At 38.0% G+C, this 11,717-nt stretch overlaps 1 protein-coding gene across 1 annotated transcript in view; it reads left to right on the plus strand.

The window, feature by feature from the left end:
• Nucleotides 1–11,717, plus strand: part of LOC113231392 (synaptotagmin-15-like) — a 145,841-nt gene that overhangs the window by 81,805 nt on the left and 52,319 nt on the right. The window contains exon 6 of the mRNA XM_026465692.1: nucleotides 7,788–7,876. Within this exon, the coding sequence (XP_026321477.1) occupies nucleotides 7,788–7,876 (89 nt within the window). The remainder of the gene's footprint in view (nucleotides 1–7,787; nucleotides 7,877–11,717) is intronic.

The following is an 11,717-nucleotide window of genomic DNA, read 5'->3' on the forward strand; positions in this document are numbered from 1 at the left end:
TCGAATGCTGTTTCTAAATTTTGTTTTCACGAAATTCGGGGAACATAATAAATAAATATATACTAAGGCTGTATATAAAAATAAGAGAAACTGACCAAAAAATAAAGTTGGCGTAGTGTTCTTTAGAGGTATCGGTCTGATCATTTTGAACTTATTTTCAAAGGCGTATTACAGTCGTACTTGTTTATTATTTTAAAAATATATTTATATTATATTTTTAAATATTTTTGCTGTGAAGAAAGAATGAACAAGCCGTGATAGGCTAATGATATGACCTACCGCCTCTCAAGCAGTGGTCGTGAGTTCGAATCCGTGCTTTCGCTTCCGAGTTTTTCGGAGTTCATGTGCGAAATTTTATTTGAAATTTGAAGTGAAGGTGAAGACGGTGAAGGAAAACATTGTGATAAAACTTGTACATATATGTAAAGCAATTTAATGAGGTGTGTGAAGTTCCCAATCCACCCTGGGTTCGCGTGGGAACTACAGCATATTTTCAGAGGCCTGTGCTCGGCCGTGAAACTATACAGGCTAACTATTTTAATAATGTTTTCGCGCTGCCAAACTTTACAGAAGTAAGCACGTGAATGGTGGTTGACTTTTTTAAATTCCTAGAAGCCAAAACATGAGCCTCATTAAAATAATTCTACAATAAATAACGCCTATAAATTACACTATTATTCAAAAGATGAATTGTCTGTGACTGGTATTTCCAATAGTGTGTTAGTTTTATAAAATCATAGAAGAACTAATATCTGAAAGGGATTTGTTGATTTCTGTAATTAATGAATAATTATCTAGGTGTTAGTGGCGACAAGGCAAATTAACACCATTCTTTAAAAAAATGCCTTCAGAGACTTGGCGTGATATAATACGCTACTCCACATCAATAAAATTTTCTTTTAATTTTGTACAAGCGAAACGTTTAGCTGAAACAAAAAAATCTGCAAAAATCTTATAGCGCTACGTCTAGTTTCTTCGACAAAACGCCTGAGGATTTTTTAACGCCGAGGCAAAATCATCCGCACTGAGTTCGCTTGGCTTAAAAATAATACCGTCTATTAACCAAGTAGCTCGTTCAACTCTATAAAAAAATGATGGTACGTTAGGGAGATGCCACACGGGCGTTGAAACAGCGCACGCGTGTGGCACTCAGTCCGTTGAAATAATAGAGTTGCGACGACGTAACGCACCGGCAACGCCCGTGTGGCATCACTCTTAGTAAGCGGCGTTATGTTGCGTCACTGCATTGCTCATGTGCCTCCGGGTGCGTTGAAATTGTAAAGTTGTGATGGCGCAACGCACCGGCGCGACCTTTGCATGCACCCGCATGGCAGTGCTCCTCAGATCTTTGCGTTTTAAAGCTCTGAGTGGCATTGCAACTATTATGGTCAAGCGTGTAACGCTTACCACCGCCTGGTGGCACGGCATGTTCATCCCGTCACATGGATTCATAAAAAAATACGACCTACATGAAACAAATTATATATATGAGCAAAATTATAACTCTCCTATAAAAGCATAAATAAAAGTTATCGACTAATTGTGTTCGTAGAATTTTTAAACTTCCCTCCTGAAAAATTGTTATTTTGAAGATTTGGCATTATTACACAAAGGGTGCGTAAATAGATTATTGCACAACCGTCTTTATGATAACATCTTTCACGACCCAGGTTCGCTTCGTCGCGATAGGCACTTAAAATAAGAACCTTTTGTTAATACTTATAGCTTACAATATAGCTCGTGATACCCTAATGTAAAATAACCCAACTATACATTAATTAAGACTCGGTTTGACGTCCATTTAGATTGGCTATCGAATATTAATCAAGGGCAAACCGCAACCGTTGATAGAAGCAATCAATATTGCATACATGAAGGCATAGTGCTACTTACCCTTGAACATACACTGTCAATATATTGAATATTAATGCAAGGTTCTAGAGCAGAAAATATTTGGTATGCGAAGCCAAAATGGGTTATTAAAGCCCTTATAGTGTAATAAGGTCACATCTGCAAAATGAAAACTTTTCAGTAAGGAGGTTTAAAGGTAACTTTTATGCTTAATTATAGGAGAGTAATCAAATTTTAAATTTATTTACATAATATGTTTCATGTAGTTCGTAGTGATTAGTTTACTTGACAGATATAAACCTGAAGAAAGATTATGCTGAAGTATGTTGTATCAAAAAAGCTATTATAATTATTACTAAAAAGAACGTGAACTAGAATTTCTCCAAATCTTCGATAAGGAATACAAAAAATCCATTAATGTACTAACCAGTAATTGACCCTCACAAATAATGAACACTCAGTAATTGACACTTAACAATAACAAATATGTAACTACGACACAAAATTTTGTCCTAAATCTTTTTAGAAACTAATATTAATAGCAGTAGGAACTCCTTCTGAAAGAGTTCGTCCAGGGAAGTATTGCCACCTTCCCTGTGTTCCGGTTTTGTAAAGGTGCTGGTGAAATTAAGCACATGGGACTTGTCAACTTATGTCTCAGGGTATCGGGCGAAGTGGCAGTGCCCCTCATATTTTTGCGATTTAAAGCTCTGAGTTGCACTGTAACTATTATGGACAAGCATCGTCCCGTCACTTGATTTTATAAAAAAAAAAAAATTAAAAGATGTCGAACAGTGATGCTTGTCGGTCACTGGTGTAACACCTTACACATTAGATATTGATTAAAAATAAAATCGCTATAAAATGGCGGAATTATGACGCTCTTTCCACTTGACAATTTTGAAATTACTCGCTGTCCAAGTGTCGTGTCGAATACAATATTGTGCTCGAAATTTCGTATGACACCCTCATAAAAAGTTACATTACGTAATAAAGATGTCGATGCCACACCTGTGTGAGTGAAAAATGTACCTAATTTGTTACGTAATAATAACTTTTAACAGGTAAGCGAAAATAAATAATTAAAATGAAAGGGTAACTGACACAATCTTGGCCTACCGGGAATGAAAACGTAACATTCAGAATACGTACAACCGTTACATAATTATAGAAACTAGTAATTTAAACCTACTCACCTGATCAGTTACAAAAATTGTCAACTATCCCTTACTACCTAGCAAACAAGGTGTGATTTTTCAATTACAGTGACTTTTGAACTGTATAGATAAGCTGGTTTTTGCTTTAGGCGCGTTTGATGGGTGTGGTTGGCAATTACCTTGGTTATGCTACCCTTCTTTGTTTAACAAAATACCTACAATAATTTTAAGCAGTATATGTGTCTAAGTAGATACATAGACTAAATGTCTACTACTTAGACTACTTAGACAATTGAATTCTATACCACTCACGAAAAGAGTCCATAGATCAACATACTGATGATTGCACAATACGAACTGTACGCTGAGCCAATGTCCGCTTATTCGTAATTCGTGCCCATGCTGTAATACAGCCACATATCATAATACCTCAATATATCAATGTTATTCGTCGTACATGAAACAAATTATGTTTATGTGAAATTTTATAAGACATAAAAAAATTATCAACTAATGTCGTTATAAACTATAGATGTCATTTTACAGATATGGCCTTATTACACTGAGAATCATTCAAATCATTCACCTCTAAGGGTGGCTGTTCACGCATGAAGATTCATGCTTATAAATAGCGCCTAACTTTAATTTAGGAGCAATTAGTTTAATTGTTGGTTTTGCTATTTCTCCAATTCAAGGCGTTTTTCTCTCAATATACTTTGAGTAGTGAGAACTGATTTTTATTATCTCCAGTGTCAAGTTCTGTATAGTGGCGAACTAGGTGATATTTCAATAAAACTTAGCAAATTGACGTAATTCCACTTACTTTTGAGGTCGGTTTTTTTGGTACTCTGTACTGAGATTATTCATGTAAAAACCAATATTTTTTGTATCAAAGGTGTTCAAAGCGAAATATTACTCAGCATTTGTTCTGTAGTCGAATACAAATAGATTTTTTAATAACTGTATAAAACCGTTAATAGCTTACCACATTACTTATTATTAAATTATTTATTAAATCGCGCGTGATACTACAATCGTTGAGCGCGCATGTAATACCGTTGGAAGGAAAAGGGAAAGACGAAGAGACGACGTTAAAAGGAAAAGAAGCACGATCGCGCGGATCGCGCTCATCGGCCGCGCGTTGCAACTTACATTAGTTTTGATTATACTGACCCTCCCTACCAACTCTGAGGGTATACGACAGAGGGTATTATTATCTGTTCGCGCACAGGAACCTTGTTAGTTCAGTTTGTGACCCCAGATCAGCCAGTGTACATGGTTGTCACAGACACTTGGCACTTGACTTCATCCGGTACTTCGAGAGGCTAGTGCCTCGGGTGAGTCGCCCCGGGTGCACGTACTGTACCCTCCTAATTTCCAGATAGGCACCGGAGCTGTAAGCACGCTCACTTCCTGTTGCGCATTGTACAACTAGTGGTTGCCACCGCTAAGCCATTGACTCTGAGTCCACCACCAAATCTCCTCATTGGTGGCGGAGCTATAAGACACGCTCATTTCCCGACGCCGAAAAACGACGTTCCAGTTCCCAATAACCTAAGCGGCTGGAAGGACCGGAGAATATCTAGTTTATCTTCTACTAGCTCTCCGGGCTAATGCCGGAAATGCCAGTCACAGTGTCCTGCGACAATGTCCGGACATAGCTTCCAACTTAAAGAGCAACTCACGTGTCCCGCGCGTCTCCACGCTTCAAGCTCTCTACTAGACTGCTACCAAGACGCGCTAGCTGCTCACGTAACTGTCGTCCCGGCCACGCCCAACCGAGGCGGTGACAGCCTTAAATGATTCTTGATTGAGTAGCAGTAGAGCTCCTTGTGAAAGAATTCGTCCAGGGATGTACTGCTACCTAAGCTATTTCTGCCGCCAAGCAGTAACGTCAACATTACTGTATTCCGGTTTTGAAAAGTAAGAGTGCTGGTAAAATTACAGGCACATGAGACTTTTTAATTTATGTCTCAGGATGACGGAACGATAGCAGTGCTCCTCAGATCTTTGCGATTTAAAGCTCTCAGTGGCATTGCAACTGCTATGGAACTGGCGTATTGCTTAGCACCAGGCGCACGACTTGTTCGCCCCGTACTTGGTATCATAAAAAGAAACATACTATATATACTGATGGTTACCTAATTCCGTTTGACTTTTTCTCTATATCAAACTTACTTACTTCGCTGACTCAGCGACCCGAAGTGGACTCTTCTGTCTTCTGTGCCTCTTGTTGCCAATTGGTTATTCGAAGCTCACACAGGACTTTGTGGACTTGGTCGATCCAGCGATATCTAGGACGTCCAACCGGTCTTCTGCCAGTCGGTTGCCCCGTCGGTTGTCATATAAAACAGTAAAATAAAACTTACATAGAAATATTAATTTCGAACTTACAACTTCCTGTTTTCGCGTGAACAAAACGTAATTTATGCAGTAAAGGCAATCCGTTGAAACCGGGGTTCCGTGACGTGTTTAAAATGTTTGCATGTATTTAAACTGCTCGTAATTAATTACATTTTACCAAAATGTGACTTTACGTAATACTGTTGATTCTGTAATACTGAAAATTAATATTAAAATTATGAGCTAAAAGAAAAAAGTGCCTTTTATACTTTTCCCTTAATATGTTTTTCATCTAGACTTCCAAGTTTTATTGTGTGCTGGTGAAGGAACTGAAGTCTCTCCCAAGATTTTATTCACATTTTTGTACACTGGCCGAACGCGCTTTGGGGACTTCATGGGTTTTATGTCTTTTTTTCGCCAAATTTTACTAGCAGTAGCGCTCCGTGTGAAAGAGTTCTTTCAGGGAAGTACTGCCACCTTACCTTGCCAGGCATTACCTACCGTGTTTCAGTTTGGAAGAGTAAGTGTGATAGTGACATTACAGACACAAATCATGGAACTTGTCAACTTTTGCCTCAAGGTGACGGGCGTAGTGGCAGTGCCAATAAGATCTTTGCGATTTAAAGCTCTGAGTGGCACTGCAACTATTATGGATAGGCGTGTCGCTTACCACAACTTAGAAGACTATTATAATCTGGTTATTCAGTGTCATTTTATCCTATTTAACAATGAAAAACAGAAAGAAGTGAAATTATTATCTTAGTCTAGCATTATGCGGACTAAAATACATATTATAAAAGAAAGGCTTGGAGTTCTAATTCCCTCTATTTGTAGAAATCTCCGTTTAGTTATTCAAGAATGCATCTGAGACCCCATTTCGTTTAATCTTGAAGCTACCGATTATTGTAATTCCATTGCAACTCCGCAGATATTACATTGCAATTGTGATAATATTTGGAGTTATGTTATGGGATGCACAAAGGCTTGGAGCTCCTGAAAGCAGTAAAAAAGAGGAAATCGAAGAATACCACATGGCTTTAAAATTTGGAGAGTAGTTCAACACCATAGAACCATAGTACCATAGAACTGTTTCGAGCCGCAACTTCACGGACCCAAATCGCCACAATGATAGCCGACATCCGGTAGGAGACGGCACCCCAAGGAAAGAAGAATATTAGTAGACTACACCATGAACGTGACATCAATACGCCATTAAAGAGTAGAATACCAAAAAATTACAATATCAGTTGCATCGTAGCTCGATGGCTAGCCACTGACAAGCCATTACGTACTCTTAACTTTTAACAGAATACCAAACGTACAAAATCCTTCCATTGACACTCTTTCGACAAACAACTGAGATGATTTAAAATTAGCAGATTTGAGCCTAAGTCATCATCCATCTCCATTTTGGCCTGCTACGCCACTGACGGCCATCTTGTGTAGTGATCCAACGGAAATAGAAGCAGAAGCAGATGTCAAAAATAAATAAATCTTAGCAGAAACGGAAACGAAAGCAGATGCTGAAGCGGAAATGTAAACACTGTAAAGATCTCAACGAAATAAATTCAAACAGGGCTTATTTTTGGTTGCACAACTGCACTCAATACAACACAGAACTGCTTTTAAAACCACCTACATACGCCCTAGCATACACACACGGGTCTGATCCATCGCGAACGTTATAAAACTGCCGATAAAAGTTCTGTTATAAAAACGTGGAAGCAAAAACGGAAACAGATATGAAAAAGCGTGCGGAACTGCCGCGGTTGCGGAAGCAGAAACAGAGCTCTATTGCATCATTAATCTTGGGGCACCTACTGTCTAAACATCTATTTGAGTGCAAACTTTGGACAAGGCCTGTCCAATCCCATTTTAGCGTGGCATTTTTTTCCTACATCAGTTAGATGAGTTGTAGAACAGTGTCATGTGTCGGACTCGATCCGTATCTTTAACACCTAAAATACGCGTGCGCATGCGCTTTTAAGCAACCTTCAATTTGGACTTCCGAATCTTAGTCAATAGACCATAATTACCATTGATATAACGTATAGGTTTTAGGCTGTGGAACGAAATCACATCCTCGGTGTATTATTACACCGAGTTGTAACAAAATGACAACTTTTCAGGAGAGAGAATAAAGTTAAATAGACTTATAAAACATAATTTCCATGTAGTTCGTTTTAATTTTGAGATTTTCATGTTATAAAAGCTCTTTTGGCGGATCACATGTGACTTTATTAAAGGTACTAAGTATTAAGTTTCTTCTTTATTCTTCAAAACAGCAATGCTGCGGTAGAAACAGGAAGAACAGTAGTATATGTCCAGGCGGACCGTATATAGACATTTAATCAGTAAAAGAACTGTATTAGTAAATAACCTTATGTATATTTACTTTACAATAAACTTCAGACTAATTATGTGGTATTGTTTCAGCCAATACCACCGACCTGGGAGTACTCGATCCATCTCTCTACAAACCGGATTGCATTGACGAAGATCTGATGTGGCCTGAAGGTCATGTGGTAAGTGTAGACATCTTTATTTTATTTTTTATTTCTGAGTAGTAAGTGTAAACAGTTACTATTCAGAAATATATGTTAAATTTTTTGCGGAATTGAAAGAAATATCGAACAAACACAAAAAAACAAGAAAAATTCCGTTAATCTGACTGGACGCAAATCAGCGTCAGTCTGCCAAACCGGTGCTCAGCTCTTATCAATCTCAATCTCATTTGAGAATTCGACGGTTCTAATTCCTTTAACAGCCGTAGTTTTTTTTGTTGTTTTTTTTATGTATTTACTTATAAAAAATCATACAATACATGTTTTGATGCAATGTAACATAAAGTATGTCGCTTTCCACTACATTGCTAAATTCGTCGGCGTTAGTCTGGCTGCGCTTATATAATAGTGTCTGTGTAAGTCAGTTAATGATGATAATTATTAGTAGTTTTTGTATCACTTATGTGATAATTCAGATTAAACGGTGATTGTATTGTGGTCATTGACTTACAATTATATGAACGTCGGGTCCGCGCTAAAAAGTGTCCAAACTTATAGGGCGTTAAAATCGTATACAGAGCGTCATTCACGCTTTAGTCTTGTTCGACTGCCAGCGAAGCAAGCAAAATTAGACAGTACTGCGATGACATTACAATTTAAATTCAACGTTTTAGCTTTTTCATATTCCTTTACATGTCACTACGTTAAAATAGGTTGACCTGGGACATTTTTTTCGTGGTTTATGTATTAGACCCGTCGTCCATTTATTTGTAAGTCAAAGATTGTGGTATTTCTTTTTGCGCTTTTTTAAAGATATTCCCAAAAGTTTACCCATCTTTTATGAGACTCGGTAATTGAATACTAAGACAATTTATATGTTAATAATTACAGATGGATAGAAATATATGTTACGTAAATTATTCTAGTAAGTACAATATAAGGTTTTACCACAGAGACAACTAAGAACTCTGCCGCCGTTAGTTGAAAGCGCAAAGGAAAAAATAATTCTTTTATTGCTTTCATCACATGTTACAAATCAAAAGTAAGTATCACAAATCAAAACATTGAATCCTAAAAAAACATAAACAATGGATCACACCAGGTAACTAAAACTAACTAAAAGGAAACTAATACAAAATATAAACAACACTGTACCACAAGAAACATAAAAAAGCTACAGAATTTGTTATAACGAACTGCTTAGAAGACTTAAAAGACAATGTGCCAAAACCGAAATCTCCAGTGCTGCTAAAAATGTAATAAAAGTTATGGTGCCCTTTTCACCACTGCATGCACTGCCGCCAACGTCAATAAAATCACCAAATTCAAAGCGTTTGACCCTTGGAGGATGGAAAAAGTTTGACCAGATTGCATCTGACACAGTCGGTTCAATTAATAAAATAAACTTTTATTTCTACGCCTGTACTTTAATCTGTCAATTATAATTTCATAAACCTTTTATATGGTTTATGAAATGGTTTATGGTTGTTATCAATGGAACTCTTTTTAGTTCTGAACCAAAATTCCATTGTCTTTGGTACTCTACTGAACTAAAAAAATTCTTTATACATCTGTACACATTTGCTAGTTCAAAGGTGTCACTGTGTTTTATAACAGAATAAGTTATTAAACAATATTTGTGAAATTATTAAAATTTAAGTTATTTTATTTAATAATACCCATCTCAAAATATTGCATAACAGGTACAAAGGTTTTAGAAAGAGAATGTCGAGTTTTGGCACATTATAATATCAAATATGACGCTACTCAATCGCTCTTCTGCCTCCTGATTGGTTAAAATATTAGAGCTACTTGGCCAATCGCAGACACTTCTATTCTGTCTCTTTGGTTTTGTTTTGTAGCGTTTGTTCGGCATTCTTTGAGTTTGTTATCCTGAATTGTACAAAATATAAGTACGTTAAATTTTGGTTGTGTTTCATTATTTTAATTTACTCTTCTTTTTTTAATCTACAATTCTGAAGAGATTATTCTTAAAGATTTCCTTATGATACTATTTCGGGGAAACTTAATTCACTTGTCAACAATTTCCTTTTCCTCCTCAAATCCTGCTGAAAAAACATTCCATGTTTTTATTTATACATCATCATCAACCCATATAGATGTCCAAATGCTGGGCACGGGTTAAGGCCATAGTCCACCAAACTGGTGGACTATGGCCTTAATCCCTTAAATGCGGTTTGGGGACTTCACGTTTTTCAAAGGTTGTGAACTCATCTTCGACGTGCAGGTTTCATCACGATGTTTTTCCGTCACCGAGAATCTCCAGGGAAACTTATTAAGTTTCGCAAAAAAATTTCGAAAACCTCAGAGGTGCGAGCCCGGATTTAAACCATATTTAAACCCACGGTCTCTACTTGAGACGCGGCAGGTCAAACCACGAGGCTACCACGGCTTTTACGTTTATACATGCAACAGAATGTATTATTTCAGTGTTGTAGTTGTCTATATTAAACAGCTCTGAGACATGGTCACTTACTATGGGCCTCATAGAAAAGGTCAATCGCCCAACGAGCTATGGAGCGAGCAATGCTCGGTATTTCTCTACGTGATCGAATCAGAAATGAGGTCGACAAAAATCACCGACATAGCTCAAAGGATTAGCAAGTGGCAGTAGACAATAGAAAAAAAAGGGCACATAGCGCGTAGAACTGACGGCTATTAGGGCAGAAAGGTTCTCGAATGGAGACCACGAACACGTGGGATCGCCTCCTTCTAGATGACCTGGTGAGGGCGGCGGGAAACTACGGATGCAAATCGCCTTCGACCGACTAGCCTGGAAATTTTTGGGGGAGGCCTATGTTCAGCAGTGGACTTCTTCCGGCTGATATGATGATGATGATGAGTTGTCTATATAGATTAATAGAGACCTTTCTATTACCTTTACAAATATGTTGCCTCCAATCGTTATCAGTTTACACGCATCCACTGCTGGAGATAAAGCCCCCAAGCACGCCAACTCACTCGTCGTATGCCACCTATATCCGCAGTTGGTCACCTTTCTTAGGTCGTTCATCCATCTTTTCGCAGGGCTTCCTACATTACGTTTGCCTTGACGTTGTTGCCACTCTAAAACAAGCCTGTTCCATCGGCCATCAGCCCTCCTGCAGACATAGACCGCTTTTTTTTATAAGTAGTTAAGTGCGCATTTGACCTACATCTCACCTAATGGAAAGCGACGATGAGGTCGACGACGTAGCATGCACACTTAAATAGTACCTATTGACTCTCGCCTTGAAGAGGCCCAAGTTATGGCGTTCGGGAAACAAGTCTATATGCAGGGAATTCCACTACTTTGCCGTTCGCATATAAATGCGGAAGCTAAACGCTTCGAGCGAATCTTTAAAATATCCACAACATAGGTGTGGAACCTCAGCCTTCTTCTATTCCCACGATGGGAATGGGAAGGCGGAATTTAATCACGCAATTCCATCGCACACACTCCGTGATATATATTCTGTAGAATACCGATAAGCAGGCTGTTCGTATCTATACTAAATCCATGTCAATTATAAGTCTCTTGGCGCGCTTGTCGATTGATACTAAGTGGCCAGTTGGTATGTAGCAGAGCCATGCCATGATGTAGAATGAAGAAGCGGTGTAATTTATTTTCTAAAACAATTTGGGCAAAATTATGGGTGATTTTTGACAATTTGAAGAATTAGTCATGTGATCAAAGTGATTATTTATTTTTAACGATGGCCAAACAATGGCCAGAATGACAAAAGGTCCTTTTCAGGACTGCATACCATAGGTGGCAGCTGAACTCCATATATGACCGCTGCTACTTAACCTTACTGACTTTGCATTCATAGTCATTGGGAATTTGGTGGATCAGATAAAT

Source organism: Hyposmocoma kahamanoa, unplaced genomic scaffold (assembly GCF_003589595.1).
Source record: "Hyposmocoma kahamanoa isolate Upper Pololo Valley unplaced genomic scaffold, ASM358959v1 65, whole genome shotgun sequence".
NCBI classification, from domain to species: domain Eukaryota; kingdom Metazoa; phylum Arthropoda; class Insecta; order Lepidoptera; family Cosmopterigidae; genus Hyposmocoma; species Hyposmocoma kahamanoa.